This window comes from Onychostoma macrolepis, chromosome 21 (assembly GCF_012432095.1).
Source record: "Onychostoma macrolepis isolate SWU-2019 chromosome 21, ASM1243209v1, whole genome shotgun sequence".
In the NCBI taxonomy this organism is placed as follows: domain Eukaryota; kingdom Metazoa; phylum Chordata; class Actinopteri; order Cypriniformes; family Cyprinidae; genus Onychostoma; species Onychostoma macrolepis.
The window spans coordinates 25486487-25507956 of NC_081175.1; the positions used below are offsets into that span (position 1 = coordinate 25486487).

The window sequence follows — 21470 nt, forward strand, 5'->3', positions numbered from 1 at the left end:
ATTCCTACACTTAAAACACAAGCATGTTTCTCTCTCACTTCTGTCATGCTCTATTTTTGATGATCTATGAGGCTTGACTGAGGGGGGCCATTATGCAATGTCAATACTGTTACTATTTTTAAAATGTAAATGTAAATAATATTTTATTCCATAGGGCAATAAAAGATTGTTTTCAAGAGTACAATCATTTATTTCAGAGATATAAAAATATAATCTCAAGTGTGTTTTTCCTTACCTCTCAGGCAGAGTCAGGTAGGCTGTAGTATATGTTTCCAATACATTCTTGTTCTCTCTCAACAACGCTCTAACATCACACGCAGATGGCAATGCAATCTTGCTAAGCTGCGTCCTATCTGCACCTCTTCTGCTGCACCTCTGTCATTTTCTGTGGGTCTCTGGAATTGTCAGTCAGCTGTCAACAAACTTCATTCTGGCCATTGCTTCTCAGTCTACTCTTAGTATCTTGGGCTTGACTGAGACCTGGATTCGCCCAGAAGACACCGCAACCCCACAACTTCCCTTTCTGTCACACCCCCCATCAGGTTGGAAGGGTACTGGTCTTCTCATTTCTAGTAATTGGATTTACTCAAACCGCTCTTCCCTATGCAATAAAAATTCTTTTGAGTTTCATGCTATTATGAAACAGTTGTATATTATTATTCAGCTCCTATTAAACTCCGTACTGTAATGATTTATCGCCTTCCTGGTCAACTGGGCACCTTTATAGAGGAGCTGTATGGGCTGCTGTCCTCATTCTCTGTGGATGGCAGTCCACTTGTAGTCTTTGGTGACTTCGAAATCCATCTGTAGAACCCTTACACTGCAGACTTCCACTCCTAGCTTCATTCGATCTCAAATGGCTTACCACCACAAGCACTAACAAATCAGGCAAACAGCTTGACTTAATTTACACATGCAATTGTATCACAGACAACATTTGGTAAAACCTCTGCTCATTTCTTTATTACATTTAACCTACATATTACTACCTGTGTGCCACCAATTCCTCGAGGAGAAGAGTGGGGTATAGTAGTAAATGTTTTGCTGAGCAGTCTTTGGGTGGCTCACCAACCCTGTTGAAAAAACCAGCATATGCATTGAAGCATGGCTGCTGGTTCTTAGCTGGTCATGTGCTGGTCCTAAGCAACTAGCTCCTGCTCAGGACCAGCACATGACCAGTTTAAGCCAGCTCATGACCAGCTAAGGACCAGGGCCCAGTTGCATGAAAGCCCTTAAGCTAAGAAATCCCTTAGTTATAAGGTTAAGGGAACCCTTAGTGAAACTTGGGTTGCAAGAAAAATCCTAAGGGTCAACTTAAAGGAACCTTAAGGCTGTCGTTAAGTATTCCCCTGAATTATCTAAGTGTTCCCTTAAGCGTTGCTACAAAGTCCTTAGTAACTATTTCACCTTGATAAATTTAAGGGACCAAAACAGCTCCCTTAAATCATCTTAATCTCAGTATTTTTAAGATTTTTAAGCTCAAATGTAAGACTTAAGACATTTTTTATGACCTGCACAAATGAAATATCATATAAGCATAGTAGGGCAATGACTGGTAACCAGTGTTGGGTAAGTTACTTTCAAAAAGTAATTAATTACAATTACTAATTACATCATCAATATTGTATTTAAATTACTTTACTGATTACTCTGTCTGAAAAGTAACTTAGTTACTCAATAAGTAACTTAATTATTCAAATCACTAATTAGGCTACATCTTAAAATCCCTATAAACCTTAATAGAAATTAAACTGTTTATAGTCAAACATAGAATAGTTTAGCCTTTTAGATTTAACACAACTTTAATACTTAAACATTTTTATAAAAAATGTTAACCACCTTTGGTTAACAAATATAAATAATCTGCAAAATATCTGAATAACAAAAAAGCTTAAAAGTTAAACAATACATTTCAGTTTGGTAAGATGTTCATGAAAAGCCCAACTAGTAAAATCCATTCAGGATAAAAACACGTTAACTAATGTAGGTAATAATAAATTACAGAAATGATATTCTTTTTTTTCATAAAGTTAATTTAGAAAAACGTTTGGAGTATTTTCGTTCGTTAAATATAAGTTTTATATAATGTATAACGACCAAGCGGCCAGCAGCATACAGTGAGCTGATCATAGCCTATGTTTGATCAATTTAGCCTTCTCAAATCATCTCGACTTGCCTAAAATAAAATCTATAGATATACTAAAACAGTTCAAGCATATAACAATGTTTAAACGTTAAACCTGCACTATAACAAGAATGTGTGCTAACCTATATCCAAGTTTGTGCGGAGAGTGGAAGCTGAAGCGCGCTCTGCAGGACATGGAGGCACCTGGGAAATCACTTGCATTTTTTCAGTGGAAACAACTTAAAATAGCCTACGCCGTAATTTTTTTTTTTTTCTGATAAAGGTAAGAGTAATACATCATTCGGAACTGTAAAGGATCTACTTTTATTTGTGTGCACTCACAATATCAACAAAAGGTTGTGCTTTTATTAAACAAAGAAAACAAACATGATGCGTTTTCTGCCGTCTCGTCTTGAACAGGAGCGCTTCACAAAAACGAACCGAAGCTGAGCGAATACATGCCTCACAGACATGATAAATATATCTATAGAAAGCTTTAAATTATCACGTAACGAAAAAAAAAATCGAAAACAAAGTTTTATTATAATCTTAATCATAATCAATAAAGATGCATTTCTCTCTAAAGGTGCGTCTAATGAGGAGACGGCGAGTCAGGATCAGCAACTTCATCCTTGCCACACGGACTCAGAAAACATAGTTTATCAAATAATTCAAATATGTCCTTACTATTTCCCGCGGACACATTCATGGTCATGTTTGCTGGGGCTTTGCGGCAAGCTTCAGCCTATTGCGTGCATTTGAACGCAGAACTCTTCAGCTGCGCTGAAGTCACTTGCTCTCGCTGCTGCTGCGGGACACTAAACACCGTCGAGCCGCTCTCAGTCGCGGCAGCACGGTCTCGGCTAATACGGGACGGTTGGCAACCGGCCAGTGGCGTGCACAAGGGGGGGGGGCTCGAGCCCCTGCCCCTTTGAGGTCCGACGGCAAAGTGCCCTTAAGGTCCGGTGCCCCCGGTCTGCGATTTCTGCCGAGGGTAGAGGTGTTCGATATGACGATTTTTGATCGTGGACTATAAAAATGTCTCCACGATTTGCTTTTTTGAAGAAATATTGTAGTATTGTACTTCAACGCGCATTCTATCAGCTGCAGTTCTGGCGCCGCCGTCTCTATATACTGTACAACGCCACATACATTCACATCAGTGTTAACTCAGCGGTAGAGTTACTCTCACGGGACACTGCACTTAATCGCAGTCACAAAAGTACATTATCTGCATCTGCTTCACAGACTTACTGGTTAAACAATTCACTCAAGTGTTCTGTTCTGACGAGCGCCTTTTCTGAGCACATACACCCAAAGCGCGTGCTCTAAAAAGCCCGTCAAACAGCGCCTGATTACGGAACTAAGTTATGTTTTGTGCTAATACTGTCGAAACACACAAGGTTTATGTATAGACTGAGTTGGTTATGTCTAAAATGAAGGTAAACAGCTGAGAGAAACGCATGCGTGCCTGTATATTAGATGAGTGCAGGTCTTAAAGGGACAGTACTAAACATGCTACCGACTGTAATTAAAGGGATAGTTATTAAAATTGTAATTCTGTCATTATTTACTCACTCACATGTTGTCCCAAAACTGTATTAATTTCTTTCTTGTGCTGAACACAAAAGAAGATATTTTGAAGAATGTGGCTAACCAAACAGTTGCTGGTTCACATTGACTTTAACAGTAGGAGAAAAAAAAATACTATGCAAGTCACTGTAGACCAGCAAGTGTTTGGTTTTCCCGCATTCTTCAAAATAGCATTTATTTTCAGCAGAAGAAACTCGTTCAGGTTTAAAACAACTTTTGAGTGAGTAAATGAAGGTATAAAAATCAAACACTAGTCTATTTTAATTTTGGGGTGAATTATTCCTTTAATGTTAATAAAACACCAAACACAAAGAGAAAAATCACTCACTACTCTTGACTGAAAAACTTTAATACAGTTGCTTTAATAGGAATCAATCTATATAGTGTTTTATTTTTATATTTGTTCATTCAATTTCTTGAATGCTCCTGCTAAATACACCTATTGTAGACTACAATAAAACACTGTTTATTTTATTTGTATATTATGTGTATTTGTAATGTGTATCTTTGCTCTCATTTTTTAATAACAAAGATAAAATAATGACAACGATTTTTATCTTCACCCACTTTGGCCTAAATATCCGCCATACTTTTTTATATTTTGTTACCTTGAAAGGCTTTGTCTTTATAATAGGGAAATTAGTCTGGCTGTACTGCTCAAACAGCTTGCAAAATAGAAAATCCAACATGACAAAGAATTGTGATAATATTGTGAATCGTGATATTTAAAAAAAAAAAATTGTGATATTTTTGCCATATCGCCCAGGGGGACCAAACCCATACAACCCATACAACCCTACCTGCATTCAATTTTATCTTTAGATGGTAAATTTAGATTTCAAATTCAATATTGATTTTAGAACTGTTGAAATTATTTAGTGTATGTAACGCAAGTACTTTATAAGTAACTGTAATTAAATTACCTAAAAATGAACAGTAATCCCTTACTTTACTTTTTCAGTGGATAAGTAATTTAATTACAGTAACGCGTTACTTAGTAACGCATTACACCCAACACTGCTGGTAACATATTAAACTGTAAAATGCATGACTTACAGGTTTTCACAAAACAAAAAAATTTATATCATTTAAGAAAATGGATGAGTTGTATCAATTATTATATTAACTTAAACAATTATAATTAATCAATTATTAGCCTACATTAATTAAATAACAATATAAATGTAATGTATGCCTTAACTGTTTACCTTTTCTAATACATTATCTTCTTGTCGATTCACCTGTTCACATTCACAACTCTGCGTGTTTGCAGCATCAAAACATGGGTTCATTTTCACGTTTATTAACATTTCCGTCATTGTTCAGCAGGATGGCTTTCACTTAGAAACAAAGTGGTTTCCTCGGCAACGACTGTTTACAAAACAGCGCAGAAACGGGCAGCGCTCGTTTATTTGTTCGTGTTTTAGTTGGTTAGGTTTGTATTTCGTTATGTTCTGTTTATTGTCAGTGTTCTAAATTCCCTATGTATCTTTATAGTGGAAGGACTTTTATTATGAACGTGCGCCGTTAGTTGACGTTAGTTTCCGCTATTCCGCCTTACTTTCACTTTCACCAGTCGCTTGCTCCGCCTTTTCTTCAGGTGTTATTGTGCGTGATTGAATGTAAGTTTATTTTATCATTCCTGATTATAAGCCACCGACGTTTAGTTAATCGTTGTGTTTAAGTATTCATCTTGTGTAATCGAACCTTACATTGTTTCTAATGTTGTTATATTTAAGATATACGGTGAAATTGTATGCTCGCTACTGTTAATCCTCTCCTCGTCATGTTGATTCATGTATAATGTATCAGTAGCAGGTTGTTATTTACATGTCTGTAATTTACATTTAGCAGATGTAAACTGATATTTACTTTATTCTGTTTATTTCAGAAAGACCACATTTAACACTCTGTGACCCTAAGTTGTACAATATCCAATCCATTGCAGCAATGTTGTGCCATCTGCTCTGAACAGTTAAATACTTCAGATAAAGAGTTGAACAGTGCCCTGTCTCCTGTCGCACTTCTTACACGAGTCCGTGGTGGATTAGCATCAATACCCCTACCGATCTATAAGTCCCGTTCATTTTGGTCCTTCGAGCCGGATGTTATATTCACTGCGGTGACATGGAGCAACAGAGCCAGCTTCATTCCCCTGACACGACGTACGCTGTTCGCACACAGTCGAGAGCACGCCAGCTTTCCACACGTCTGCAAGCTTATGATGTAGCCTTGCCGAAGTCTCTCATCCCAGACCCTGTGCCTCACGACAGTTCGTACCACCTGCCAAGGATGGATTCTCCGCAGCACAGTTGAACCTCAGTGGACAGGCCGAGCCAGTCTCGACTGTGGAGCAGCTGCCCATGGGTGATCTATCGCTGGTGCAGTATGGAGAAGTTTCCGCTATGAGTCATCAGTTGGATATTGAGAGATCGGTCAGGCATCCTAGCCCTTCAGTAGCTCCTCCAGGGTATCACAGCCCATCTGAGTGTGATTCATTCAGCAGTGGTGCTGCATCGCCCACATTACAGGTAGATGTACAAGCCAGAGCTATTTCACCACCTGTGGTCAGAGCGAAGGCTACTGCAGTCTCATCTGTCCCGCTTCGCATTTAGGCCAGTCATTTCTAGCTCAGACAGCCCACATTGATGTTTCTCAACAGTCAGCTTTGTGGCAAGTGACACGAGCTACCCCTCCTACTGCACATCATACTACTCCACCATACCTTGGTGTTCCCTCCTTCTCTGTTCCACATGTAACGCCACAGCAGGCAGTTCGGTTCAGCAGAGCAGATCCTGCATGTCAGCTTACCTCATCACTGCCACCTACTGTTACATCAGTGAAGCTGCCTTTGACCACTACGACATACCGGCCCCTAGTGCCCCCAGTATATCAGTTACAGGCTCACGCGCCAAGTCAATCCACATGGCAGTCGTTTGCTGTGGCTGACCCGTACCGCCCACCACTATCGACCGCTGGGTATCATCTTGCTCAGCCTCCCGGTCACACTCCTGTGCAGCCCTGGTATCCCCCTTCAGTGGTTCACCAGCCACCACCTCCTCCTCCGGTTTACCAGCCTATACCTGTTACACCTCCGTTACAACCAGTTCCTATTCCAACCTTGCCTAAGCTCGTGAACGATAGTGAAAGGGAGTTCACAGACCTGAAGATGGCCTTGGATAATCTTCTCAATCCTCACACAGAGCTTACCGAACACTATAAGTACAGAGTACTGATGGAGCAGTTGGTTCTGGAGGAAGCTAGGTTGATTGCCCAAGCATGCCGGCATCATCCTGCGCCCTATACGACAGCGATGGTAGCGTTGCAACGACAGTACGGCCAGCCTCATCAACTGGCACAAAGCGAGATCGCAGCCCTGCTGAATTCACCTGAGATCAGAATTGGGGATGCGAAGGCCTTTCAGAGTTTTGCACTCAATGTTGACTTGCTAGTTGGTATGCTGAGGTCACTCGAGGGTCCACAAGGGCGAGAGCTCTCCTGCACAGGTCATGTCGACAGACTACTCAGTAAATTGCCCAAACACTACCGAGACAGCTTTATAGAGCACTTGCAGTTGCGAGGCCGATTGCACACTGACAGCCTCAACCCATACAACCTGCAGGACCTTGCTGACTGGTTAAAGGTCAAGGCAGAAGCGCAACGCTTATCAACCAAGATGGTGCAACGCTACCAGACCGAGAGAGTACAGGTCTCACGTAAGGATCGCCAACCTGTTCCTAAGGCCCAGATTCGACCCACTGCAGTCTATCATGGCAGTGATCAGCCCACAGAAGCAAGCACAGGGCAGCCTGTCCGTACCGATGCTGCTCATGCTCAGTTATCAACTAGTAGACTGAAACGTTTGTGTCTGTTCTGTAAGAGTCAGGAGCATTACCTGTCACAGTGTAACAAAATCACTGAGTGCTCACCTGATCAGATTCTAAAGTGGATAAAGGATGGCAAAAGATGCTGGAAATGTGGGCGCACAAGTCATAAATGGGAGGAATGTACATTGAGGAAGCCCTGCAAGGACTGCGGTAATATACATCTCGGAGTCCTGCATTCTATTGCCCAGGGTGGTCCTAACAGTGTGCTGCTGACAACATCTCACGAGCGAGCATATCTTACTTCTCCTAGTTTGACGGGTCGTGTGTACCTTAAAGTAGTTCCAGTGCTGCTGTGGAGAGGCAAGAGGTCTGTTTCGACCTACGCTATCCTGGACGATGGGGCTCAGCGGAGTATCATACTTCCAGCAGCAGTCCAGCAGCTAGGAATTGAGGGAAGGGAGGAGATTATGGCCCTCCGCACCATCCGACATGACGTCACAGAATTGAAGGGGCAGTCAATTGACCTGTTGCTTTCCCCGCAGTCGAGACCAGAGGAGAAGCACAGCCTTACGGGTGTTTTCACCGCACCTCTCCTCACGTTAACCGAGCAAACCTACCCAGTAAAGAGGCTTCAGCGATGTTATCACCATCTCAGAGGGATTCCCATTCCATCTTTCGATAGGGTCCAACCCCTAATTTTAATCGGGTCCGATTATCGGGACTCTGATTACCCCAAAGGAGCCCATTAGATTGGGACCAGCGGGCGGACCAGTCGCTGTACGCACGCAGCTTGGTTGGGTCCTCCAGGGACCAGATGGATTGCTCCCACATCAGGTATCTTCCCCACAGTGTTTGTTCACTTCTCTTACACCACTACGAGACCCCATCTATCAACATGTTGAGCGGCTCTGGCAGCTCGATGTCCTTCCGTCTCGCAGCGAGAAGATGATAACTCGCTCTAAACAGGATCAGATGGCTGCAGATATGTTGGAGACCAGGACACGACGAGTAGAAGTTGACGCAGTCTGGCGTTACGCTACTCCACTCCTTCGTGCTCCAGATGCTCCACCGCTGAAGGAACTATGGAATCTGTTCTGTCTAGCCTCAGGAATACTGAGAAGCATCTGAGTAAAGACCCGAGAGGGCTAGGGTGTACGAAGCTGAAATACAGAAGCTCCTTGACTCAGGGTATGTTGTCAGAGTACCACCAGAAGGCCAGCAGGTAGACGAGGAGTCGTGGTTCATACCACACCACCTCGTGCACCATAACGGCAAGTACAGGCTGGTCTTCAATTGCTCCTTTGTGTACCAAGGTGTCTCCCTTAACCAGCAGTTGCTTCCAGGTCCTACTCTCGGTGCCTCACTGCTAGGAGTCCTCCTCCGGTTCCGACAGTATGCAGTCGCCATTAGTGGGGATATACGTGGTATGTTCCACCAAGTGAGACTCCTACCCGAGGACAGACCTCTTCTGAGGTTCATTTGGAGGAACATGCGCCGCAAGGACCCACCGGATGTCTACGAATGGCAAGTCTTGCCTTTCGGCACGACCTGCAGTCCCTGCTGCGCTACCTTTGCGCTGCAGATGCACGTCCGCTGCCAGCAGGTCGGGCATGAGGATATGTTGCAGTCCATAGAGCGAAGCTTCTCGTGGATAACTGCCTACAGAGCCTTCCCACAGCTGAGGAAGCCAAGCAACTAATCGACAAGATGAGGCCTCTCTAGCCTCTGGGGGCTTCGAGATCAGGCAGTGGGCCACGAATGTCCCCTCTGTCATCCAGCACCTACCAACTAAGGCTCGTTCAGAGAATATCGAACTGTGGTTACAGCAAAACCATTCAGACCCGCTGGAGCCTGCTCTTGGCCTAATGTGGCACTGCCTAGAAGACGGCCTAGGCTACAGGCACCGTGCACTAGCAGAGCACCACCCGACCATGAGGTATATCTATAAGGTTTTAGCAACGCAATATGACCCCTTAGGATTCTCCATTCCCTTCACCACCCGGGCCAAGGTTCTCGTCCAGAGGCTTTGGGCCAGACCAAGGGATTGGGATGATCCGAATCTTCCTGCAGACCTGCTGGAGAAGTGGAATGTGGGAGAAGGAGTTGCCTGATCTCGGTAAGCTCCGGCTTCCTAGGTGCTATCTTCCTGTCGACTTTGATGTGGAGGAATCAAGATTCAGTCTGCATGTGTTCGGTGACGCTTCGGAGGTTGCTTATGGATCAGTGGCTTATCTCCGTGCCGAGCAGCATGGTAAGATCCACACTGCCTTCGTTATGGCTCGCTCTAGGGTGGCCCCTGCGGCAGCTGTCAATGCCACGCCTAGAGCTGTGTGCAGCACTGACCAGCGCCCAGCTTGCTCAGTTCCTCAGACAGGAACTGACCATTGCCATAGAGACAGTGGCGTTATGGACGACTCGACTACAGTGCTCACCTGGATCCAGTCTGAGTCCTGTAGGTATAAGGTGTTCGCCGGGATGAGGGTGGCGGAAATACAAGAGTTGACCGAGCTCCACACTTGGCGGTACGTTGATTCCTCGAATAACCCGGCGGACGACATTACCAGAGGTAGGACGCTCATGGAGCTGGCAAACTCCGATATGTGGATTCGAGGCCCAGGATTCCTCCGTGAACCACCAGACCGATGGCCAGCCAAGCCCCTTGTAGAGGCCCAAGAGGATACTTCAGAGACAAGGAAAGCCGTCTTCTGTGGATTAGTTGCAGATCATCGAAATCCAGACATGCCTGATGCATCTCAGTATGCTTCTTGAGTGCCCTGGTCGATGCGACCTACCGATCCTCCATGGGGCAGCTGCCCAAGATACGAATAAAGAATCCTTAGATTACAAGCGCGGAAGTGCTCATCTTGAGTCAGTGTCAGAAGGATTCCTTCCCAGAGGAGTTCAAGGCTTTAAAATCAGGGAACCAGGTGCCCTCAGCTAGCCGCCTGAACACGCTTGCACCTGAGTTCGACCCCGATGTTAGTCTAATTCGTGTGGGAGGTAGGCTGCGGCGATTGGATGGCTCCAGCAAAGCTGAGATACATCCAGTGGTTCTAGATCCCCACCATCAGGTGACTAGACTCATCGTAAGGCACTTTGACGGCGTCTACTCCATTCAGGACCTGATAGGGTCTTTGCAGAGCTACGCCGCCATTTCTGGATTCTACGGGCAGGCAAGTCATCAAACGACACCAGAGAGAGTGCTTAGAATGCCAGAAGTGGAGAGCTGTCGACTCTACCTATTATGGCTGACTTACCCTCAGCTCGTCTGCGATTATATCAACCCCCCTTCTTCTCTACCGGAGTCGACTGCTTCGGGCCCTTCGTGGTCAAGATCGGCCGTCGCCAGGAGAAGCGATGGGGTGTCATCTTCAAGTGCCTGACGACCAGATGCATTCACCTCGACCTGCTCAACAGCATCGACACCGATGCGTTCTTACTGGCATTAAGGCGCTTCATAGCACGTAGAGGAACCCCGTCCGAGATCCTCTCAGATCAGGGGACTAACTTTCGGGGAGCCGAGACCGAACTGAGAGAAGCTTTCAAGGAGATGGAGCCCAGACTGCAGGAGCAGCTGGCTAGCTACCAAATCACCTTCAAGATGAATCCTCCCGCTCCCCACTTCGGGCGCATGGGAAAGGAGATCCGATCAGTGAAGTCTGCACTGCGAGTAGTCATCGGGAGCCAGTCTGTGCCTGAGGACGTCCTGCAGACTGTACTGATTGAAGTAGAGGGCATCCTGAACAGCAAGCCCTTAGGATACGTTTCATCCGATGTGGCAGACTTGGATCCGGTTACCCCAATATGCTTCTCATGGGCGGCGAGACGCCTCACTTCCCAGGTGATATACACCCTGAGCCCTTGTCCAAGCGTCGTTGGCGTCATTCCCAGACTATCGTCGATCACTTCTGGTCTTACTTCACACGACATTACCTCCCGGATCTCCAGACTCGCCAGAAGTGGCAGCGGGTAACTCAAGATCTAGCTGAAAACACGGTGGTCATGATAATCGACCCGCAGCTTCCCAGAGCCCAATGGCCAGTTGGTCGGGTTGTCAAACTGATTCCCAGCGCTGACGGACACATCAGGTCAGCTCAAGTACAGGTCAATGATCGCCGATACCTACGACCTGTGGCCAAACTTGTCAGACTTCCGGCACTTCCGGATGGAGGTGAAACTGACCCCAACAACTAGGGAATTTATCTTTAGACATATTAGCTATGCCAATCTGGGGCGGCTGTTCTAAATTCCCTATGTATCTTTATAGTGGAAGGACTTTTATTATGAACGTGCGCCGTTAGTTGACGTTAGTTTCCGCTATTCCGCCTTACTTTCACTTTCACCAGTCGCTTGCTCCGCCTTTTCTTCAGGTGTTATTGTGCGTGATTGAATGTAAGTTTATTTTATCATTCCTGATTATAAGCCACCGACGTTTAGTTAATCGTTGTGTTTAAGTATTCATCTTGTGTAATCGAACCTTACATTGTTTCTAATGTTGTTATATTTAAGATATACGGTGATTCAAATTGTATGCTCGCTACTGTTAATCCTCTCCTCGTCATGTTGATTCATGTATAATGTATCAGTAGCAGGTTGTTATTTACATGTCTGTAATTTACATTTAGCAGATGTAAACTGATATTTACTTTATTCTGTTTATTTCAGAAAGACCACATTTAACACTCTGTGACCCTAAGTTGTACAATATCCAATCCATTGCAGCAATGTTGTGCCATCTGCTCTGAACAGTTAAATACTTCAGATAAACCAGTCGCTTTCTCCCTTTAATATAATCTAATCACTACAGCTGTCAATCAGTGGCAGCACGATTGACTACATTGCTCAGCGTGTACTGCACCGAGTCAAAATAGTCTTGGTTATTGGACAAGTCTTGTCACCATCTGGCCCGCACCCACACCACACCCTACACATAAATATTATTCTACCCATTACATCAAACATTAACGATTCACCTGCATGTACCTGCCGCATGCAGGACTCTGGCTTCCCCCTTGTGGACAACATAATAGACTCCCCTAGAGAGCGATTGTAAATTAAGTTTACATGAAATATGTTTGAAATTTCATTCTGCATCTTCTGAGATTTCATTGTAATCCTTCTCATAAAGTCACTGAATTAACCGTTAACTGTCCACCTGATTGCGTTGCCGTCTGCGTGTGATGTTAGAGCATTGTTGAAAGAGAACAAGAATGTATTGGAAACACACCACCTGAGGCGGTAAGGAAAATACACTTACCTGAGATTAGTTTTTTTATATCTCTGAAATATATGACAGTATTCTTGAAAACAATCTTTTAATGTATTATTGAATAAAATATTAGTTCATTATCAAAGAAAGAAAAAAATAATAGCCATAATATGGACTCTTGTAAATGCTGTGATACTGTGATTGCTGATTTCACCATTAACTCTTCACCTGAACAGTTTATGTTGCTGTATATGGTATCACTTGTAATCATTGACCATCAAAAAATAGGTGCAGACATCACCTTTACTGTGTTATCATGTTTGGTTCAGCAGCTATGACACTAAATATATTATTTGGTTATGGCGGATAGTAAAATGGTCGCCATGGCAACAACAAGGTGTTTTTGCAATGGCTCCATTTCTGAAAATGTTTAGGGCCGCAAACTATACAAGTGTACCAAGTTTCATGCTTTTATGAAAAAGTGGACATTATTTTCACATATCACCTGGATTAATTGTAAAGAGTTTCCATGAGAATGTAGTAAGTTCTGCAGCAGAACCCATGAGCTTGATTAAACTTCTTCGAATTGCAAGAAACTTTGGTCATCTCATATATTTTAAAGTATATGGTTAAGGCCAGTATTCCAATATAAGCTCCATGTGCATCACAGAAGATTAGACTAAAGCCCCGAATATCAACTGACCATAAACCAGCATGCATCTCAATCAGAAATTAGAAATCAGTCTATGCAAACAGGGAGTTTTCTTTTAGACCTATCTGAAATCAGAGGCAGAGAAGGTAGAAAATTAGTTTTTGGGGGCTTTTATTTTGTAATGGGACATCAGACAGTCCTGAAACTGGCTAAGTGACACCCTGGGGCTAGTGGACTGTCAATCTGAATTGAAATTAGTCTGTGAAAGTCGGAGTTTCTTTTTTAGAGATATCCAAAATCAAAGACAAAATTGGTAATCTATGAGATTTTGTTTTGTAATGGGACATCAGACAGTTCTGACATGAAGAGTTTATGAAAGGCTTTAATATTGTCATTTCTCATCAGACACTTACTTTATATTATTATTCTGCATTTAATATTACTCAACAGTTGAAGTCATTTTCACGTTATCAGACCGTTTTTTAAACATTTCTTTTATATTTTATTTATTTATTTATTTTTCTGTCGTTCTTTAATTCATTACTGACAGAGAAACTCGCTCAGTAAATGAAAGCCAAAGATCGCTTTTCCTCTGATCTGGGTTTTTGGGTTTTATAGTAGGCTATATGCATGCAACAAAAAACAACGTGGTGGCTAGAATGACTGTGTTTTTTTTTTTAAGTGGAGGCTGGCCTGACCGCAGTGCTGGGACTGATGGCGAGCCTGCATGTTCAAAACAAAAGGAGCTGTTAATTAACAAGTTTTTATTTCTCATGGTGTGCCATGTTCCATTTGGGTGCTGAAAAGTTTTATAAATATTTCTATATTTAGGAATAATGTCTGATTTAAACAAGTTAGTGAGATTGATCCACTGGATCCACAACCTTTGTAAACAACTCACTCTGCCCTGAATCACTAGCCTGTCCCTTCAGTTTTGTCCTCTAAAGTGACATTTTAGTTCATGTCTCTGAGATCATGCTGTTGTTTAAAGTACTGAAATCTCAAGTTACAAATCAGTTTATATTTAACACGATATATTTAACACAGTGATTTCCGCTCATTAACTGCAGGAGGCTCTAAAGTCGCAAAAATCCTAAAGACTTTGATTAGTTGTATTAATAGGTTTAAGTTTGGAGCTAAATTAACTCTCTTTATTTAACTGACAAATGTTCAAAGAAAAGCTCTCCAGTGTCTTCACTGACCAACTCTGTTTTGCATTTTGTAATGTTACAACCCTTCTTTGAGTGTTAAGCGTCTAGAGATTAAGAAGGGGAACATTAGACCAGATCGGACCACTGTCAACATTACAGTCTGTATGTGTAAAAGAGTAACTAACGCCAGAGAGAATAAATCAAGAAAACTTGGTTTATTAAAGATTATAACAATTATTCTCACCCAAAAACAAACAGTGTAAAAGATAAATAAATAAAAACTAGACACACCGGCAGCCTCAGCCTATTAAAGAACTGGGGAGAATGAAGGGAGCCTGGACCGTGCCAAAAGAAAGAAATGAATAAAACCAGAAGAAATCTTACTAACCCATATTATTCTAATCCTAAACTAAGAAAAGAAAAATGTTTAAAAAAAAAAACAATCTTCCACGTCCAAGACGTCGTAACTCAGCTACACTAACTAACCAAACAAAAACATACAGAAAGCGGCACAAGTCTAGACAATGAAATAAACCTAAATGTGCACCATGTAAGTCACGTGACATAATTTACCTACCCCCTTCACCTCCAGCCCAGTTTTAACAAAACACTAAAAGCTTTCTAGGGCTTTCAAATAATAAAGGACAAAGGATTCAGGACAGCAAATAGGCAAGATGTTTTTACACGCCCGTCAAAGCACACAATATACTAAACCATACAAACTAAATCAAACTAAAACCAAACACAAAAAGAAAGAAACAACACAAGTTCACAAAGACCGGCCTCTCTAACACACTGGCGTTTCCCTTTTATAGCACTGCTGGACATCAATCAGCAAACGCGATTGGAGAACACTCCCCCTCTCACGTCATCACACCCAATCACTCGTCCCGAATGATTGCTAAGCGAGACGACCAATCCGCACACCACCTGCGACAGTGAAAGTAGAAGAGAGAGAAAGAACAAAACAAAAAGGCGGCAAAAGGAAAACCCGGGAAAAGAGTGCAACACCAAAATAACACTCAAACAACAACTCAGCGTCACACATAGGGACGTAACAGTAAATATAAACAAATCTCACTTGATACGAGATTTGACCCGCTCAGCAGTCTGTGGTCGTCTTATTCTCTTCTTCATGACGTGCCATACATTTTCAATAGGAGACATGATCTGCACGGTTCAAGTCACCTGCTTATTGTGGAACGTTTCAAAACAATTTAACGTGGATATTCTTTTCACTATTATTTTGAATTGTTTATTTATTTATTTATTTATTTATTTGAGTATGCTGAATCCAGCCAAATTTGTTTATATTTACAAAACAATTAAATTGAACAGTGAGAACACTGTACATATTTGCAGTTGGCCTTAAATGTTTTCTTAAACTGTTTAAACTGCTTCTTGGAACGAGTCAGTAATGAACATAAAAGGAAGGTAGTACAAACAGACACTTTGTTTCTTCCACAGTGTAAAAATGGGCTGTTTTACTATAAACGTTTATAAAACAGGTAAACATTCATTTATAATATTTCAGAAGACTACTCATGTCACTGTGTGCATCAGCATGAATCTAAATACTATATTTGAAGAGCTCCTACAAATGCATGCATTATAAATCCACAATATTTTGTTTTGTATGCTTATACAATACAATTCACAAACACATAGTTTATTTTATATCTGTAATTTAATGCACAAATAAATCTGTCATCTGTACACCACTTCAAAAACATATACTCCAACTAACATGTTCACAACAAACAACAACTTTTATTGTACAGTATTTTTGTCTTTTGCATGCAGATTTATTTAACAAAATAACATAAATGTTGAAAAATTTGATTTACAATATTTAAATGCTCTTTGAGACTTACAAGAAACATCATGAATGTTTTCCCTAACAATACACATTTACAACACATTTACATGTCCATGTTTGCATTGCAAAAGTTTTAACGAACATGGAGAATGTGAGTTTTTGTGGTACTGAACGTCTCCTTGAGTCTGGAAGCTTTTTCAATTCAAATAATTAGATAAACTTGAGAAGTTTTTTTTTTTTTTAATTGGTTCGACTGGAGCATGACTGACTAACACACAGGGCTGAAAATAATTAACTACAGAAAAAGAAATTGCCACATACAGTATCATCTGTATTCTGGTTCTTTGAGTCTAGTTCGTTACCTGTATTTAGTCCTAGTTTCCTTAGTTATAGTTACTCTTTGATTCATTGTTTGGCTTGCTGTACTTCTGTGTTTCAGTGTGGGTTTTGTTTTCATTTAATAAAACTGTGTAGCAAATACTCCCCGATGACAGAAGAACAGACCTAAATACATGGATCTAGCAGTGGTTCAAACCTCCCCTTCACCCATAGGGATTGTTTTCTCGAGGATCACATGAGTGACTTTTAAGATCTGGTGGTAATGTCACGTATCATCTGTGTATTTCTCGTGCTGGATTCACAAAATCTGCTGTTATGTTTGCAGTCAAGGAAGATATAATAATACTGATAATGGTCATCATACTTTAGCTACTTAAAGGAAATAGGAGATCTTATAAAATATTTAGGAGCGTAAGAAACAGGAAAAACCAGTGTGTGTGGGTGAAGATTATGCTAATGAACTGCATCTATTGTAATCCTTTAACGTTTAGCTCATTGTAACAATGCCATGTGTTTAAGTGAAAAGACCATAGAAACTAATATTGACCTGGTTTTTCAATAACATTCCATCCTCACCAACGAAATACTTAAATCACTCAACAAAGTATGTATGACTTTCTTTCTTCTGCAGAACATAACAAGATTCTTTAAAGAATAATGGAGCCCAAACAACACTGAACCCATGGCTTTCATTTTATGGACAAACTTACTTTAAGATTTGGTAAGATAGTTGGTTTAAATAGTCATAATTCCTTAAACCTCCCTTTATAATTAACTGGCAAGTAAATGATGTAAGCTAAAGTTTCATTTTCTAGTAATGTCTACTTCTGTTAAGCTTTCATTTGCTCATAAAGACCCTCCCCTTTGCGAAGCTATAAAATGAGCTCTGAAACAGGCTCGTCATTTCATTCACCTCCTGATCAAAGATGGATCTGCAGATCTCAGTTTTTCTTCTGTTCAGTCTTTTCACTGCAGGTACAAAGACAAGTATGTTTATAATGTTACTGGCTACAAATACAGATCATTAACATCTCTATCTGTTTTATTACTAAAGGACACTCTTTCAGCTGTTATGAGTGCATGGCGGCTTCTTGTGTAAATCAAAATGTAAAAACATGTCCCAGTGGATCTTCTAAGTGCATGAGTTCAACAACAGTGATACAAGTTGGTAAGTCCAATATGATGGATTGAAAGTCACTGTTAACTGATGAAGATGCTGGTGTTTGTTACTGTTGCTGCTTCACTGGAAATGTAATTTCTCATAGAACTGCTGATTTCCTCACAGAATTTATGATTGTAATCACAGAATATTCTATTTATATTTCTGCTACTTAATTTGTTTCTCTCAGATTGTTATGCTAACAATATAATTTGTATTAAAATTGAATCAATATTTGAAACAAAAGAAAAAACATTTTGACATATATAAATCTATTTTCTGTGAAAATAATGTGTTGAACTGGTCTTTTCTGAATTATTCATGTTTTTAGGAGACATTCGTGATAAATGGAAGGTTAAAGCCTGTGCTGCTGACTGTGTAAGTGGATCCATGAACATCGGCATTGTAAAGACGTCTTCAGTGTGCTGTGACACAGACCGGTGTAACATTCAAGACGCTCCAGGTATCGTGCTTTACTGACCATATGCAAAAAAATATGCATTTTACTTCCAAAGGAGATCAGGAAATACAAATTATACAATACAGAGTGCAGCTTGCCAGCTGCGAATAGATTGCATGGAGCAGCTAACAGAGTGTTATTTCATTAGATGTTATATTTTGCACATTAGACAAAACACTACATGTTTTTGTCCTGTAGATCCCTCTAATGTCCTCAATGGAAAGAAATGTTACTCTTGTGATGAGAAGAGCTGCTCAAACATATTGAGCTGTTCAGGAAGTGAAGACCGCTGCCTTAAAGCAACAGGTGAGAATCTGAAAAAGAAAAAAAAGTCATTATTTTTTATCTCTCTGATGTTTGAGATCACATACAGATCACATTTACCAGTTTCCAGCGTAGACTAACCTGTGTTTTCTTTCTTTTCATCAGGGACTATTGGTGGCCAGTCAACAGTTAAAGGCTGTGTCTCTAAATCTATTTGTGATGCTGAAACATCGTTGTTGAGAGGTGTTGAGAGGATCTCATGCTGTGAGGGGAACCTGTGTAACGGTGCTCAGAGCGTCACTCAGAGCTTCCTGTTCCTCTGCTGTTCTCTGCTCTCCTTCATCCTGCTGCACTGAATCCAGCAGCTCTTCACAGTCTACAATCAGACACACTGTACTGAATAGAGAGCTTGTACTTTCTCTGTATGATGTATCTTTGTGTGTTGATATGATTTTTTACTGTGACATTTTATGAATTAAAACACTACAATTAATACAGCCCGCCATGCTGTAAAAAGTCATAAATATTTACTACAAAAAAATTAATTATTCAAACAAGACAAACTCTTTAGTTTTTCCTGAGTTTTGTTTATATAACAATATCTGCATTCCCTCTAAAAGGAATCCTGTTCAGTTACAGATCATGAAAGCAATAAGGAAAAAATGTAGATATAGGCCTATGTTGAGAAGTAATATTTTGCAAATACATTTGTCAATATTTTCCACTTAATATATTTTATGTAGCTGCCCCCTAATAGTCGACTAAACATTAGTCGAGGAGAAGAGTTGACAAAAAAATGTTATAAGTTTGTTAGTCAATTATCAACAAACTCGGCGTAGTGCTATAGACTTGCCTCAAGGACATTAGAAATATCTCTACAGACAGCTTGAATATAATTGTTTAGGAATTAAAACGTTTTAGGCAGGTGGGTGGTGAAAAATATGACATGGAGTAACCTGTAGTTGTAAATGTTAAATGTAAAGTATAATTCAGTGTAGGAAAATTAATGACAGCTACAGATAAAGCTTGTCTGATTTAAAAAACAAACAAGCTTGCATCGCCATCTTGTGGAAAGATGGCTTTAATGTTTCTAATGGTATACAAAGAACAAGGAGATCACTAAATGATTTAAGCATACAATAAATCATAATTTTTTTATGTTACAGTTTTTGGTTTTATAATATAGAGCAACAGAATGACATTTTAATGTAATTGTTTGAGATGGTGGCATTTAGTTTGCTTCAACAAATGACCTTAGAACTTCCTTTTTCGCTTTAGCTATTATTTTCACAAGATCTTGTTTTTGTTTATGGCAAAGACACAAGCATACCTGCATAAATGATCTGAAACTACCAATATTAGGGTTAAACGCTATACTTTTTAAAAGTCTATTGTCTATACAATCAAGTCTGTTTGATTCTTTCTTTGTCAGAGAGAAAAAGATGAGCTGGAGTCTTGACCTGAATATGTAATAGAGCAATGATTCCTGATCAGGGGAAATAGTGGTATGTTCAATGCAGTTGTTTTGACAAGTAAACAAGATTCATCTCTAGTTTCAACATTATTTGTTCTTCAGACATTCCTCTTTAAAAGAAAAGTAGTATCAAATTTTTGCAAATTGACCCACATTTAGTTTTTGACCACTGAAAATGTGTACATTTTAACAATTTACTCCTGGAGCCATATTAAAATTCCAATATCTCTGAAACGGAACCATATAGGACCTTAAAAATTAAGACACCAAAAGGAAAGTTTGTTAAAACCCAATATCTAAAAGGGCATTAAGACATCTTTAATACTTCTTGAGTTAAAGGCATGCAAACTTTGGAGAAAAAACTTGAAAAGTGCCGTTTCCCCATATTTGAATGGTCACCATTAGAACATAATGCAACAAAGATTGCTGAAGTCAACAGATTTTACTAACAGGCCTACCAATAACATTATGATGCTGCCATCTTTCTGAAGTCATAGGGGGGCCAAAGCGGGGGTCAAGTTTGTTGACAGGGGGGCACTGGTTTGACGTTGGATATTAGACAGATATTCAGCTGCGAAAAACTTTAACAAATTCTTAGTGGATGAGTATAATGTATAAAAAATGGCTTATGTGAAAAGCATTAGAACGTAGAACTGAACACACATCGCAGTTTATTTGTTTTAATCGCCCTCGATATGTTGCAAAGCAAAGGCTCTAGCAGCAGTGCACTAGCGCTTAGGCCAGCTAGGGACCGTCTACAAAGTACACGTGAAAGTATAAAATGATTAATTGTTTCCCATCGGAATGTTTTGTACAGTTAACAAAAAAAAAGCAATTTGTGCACCAAGGTCTTTGAAAGATAAAGACAAACATTTATAACACTAACTTCAATTTAAATAAGAATTACTGTAAACAAGATATGTGATAGTGGTTATTATTATATTATTACTATTAATAAATATATTTATAAAAGAAATCTATTAAAAATCTTTATCATTCCATTATCCAGTGGTTATGCAGTAAGCTGATTCCAGGTCCTTTTGAGAAGATTTTAATGTTCGTTGTTTTCACAGAAGTATGACACCAAGAAAGTACATGCTATTGAAATTTAAACCAATAAATAAATTAATTTAAAATAAATACACTCTTCTGTATCAACCTCATTTGTATATTTGATTTAGTCACAGAACTATAATAGAGAACATGATATTGAAATTCAACAATTAAGTCAAAGCTGGTAAAGAGTGTTGTTTTGCAGTTGTTTTGACTTGAGTTTGAAAATTTATAACAGTTTTATTACACAACTTCTTGTTACAGATTAGACAAAGATTTTGATGGGGGTTTAAGCCACAGAACTATAAAAGAACACATACTGTAGAAAATTAAACCAATACATAA

At 40.4% G+C, this 21470-nt stretch overlaps 1 protein-coding gene across 5 annotated transcripts; it reads left to right on the forward strand.

The window, feature by feature from the left end:
* Positions 1 to 11783: 11783 nt before the first annotated feature.
* LOC131528266 (phospholipase A2 inhibitor and Ly6/PLAUR domain-containing protein-like) lies at positions 11784 to 19093 on the forward strand. Of its 5 annotated transcripts, none has more exons than XM_058757308.1 (7): positions 11784 to 12783; positions 17347 to 17436; positions 17551 to 17690; positions 17770 to 17883; positions 18206 to 18337; positions 18533 to 18640; positions 18764 to 19093. In XM_058757308.1, exons 3-7 carry the CDS (start codon positions 17642 to 17644, stop codon positions 18952 to 18954), a joined length of 594 nt encoding a protein of 197 aa, XP_058613291.1. In that variant the 5' UTR covers positions 11784 to 12783; positions 17347 to 17436; positions 17551 to 17641; the 3' UTR covers positions 18955 to 19093. The 5 variants fall into 5 exon arrangements, with proteins under 5 accessions (XP_058613291.1, XP_058613292.1, XP_058613293.1 ...); XM_058757309.1 differs by having other exon boundaries at positions 17611 to 17690; XM_058757310.1 differs by having other exon boundaries at positions 11784 to 11937; positions 12211 to 12783; positions 17347 to 17690.
* The last annotated feature ends 2377 nt before the right edge of the window (positions 19094 to 21470 follow it).

Coding starts and splice junctions, on each gene's coding strand:
- LOC131528266 (XM_058757308.1), top strand. CDS start 17,642: ATGGATCTGCAGATCTCAGTTTTTCTTCTGTTCAGTCTTTTCACTGCA. Junction 17,691..17,769: donor GTTCAGTCTTTTCACTGCAG/GTACAAAGACAA, acceptor TTATTACTAAAG/GACACTCTTTCAGCTGTTAT. Junction 17,884..18,205: donor AACAACAGTGATACAAGTTG/GTAAGTCCAATA, acceptor TCATGTTTTTAG/GAGACATTCGTGATAAATGG.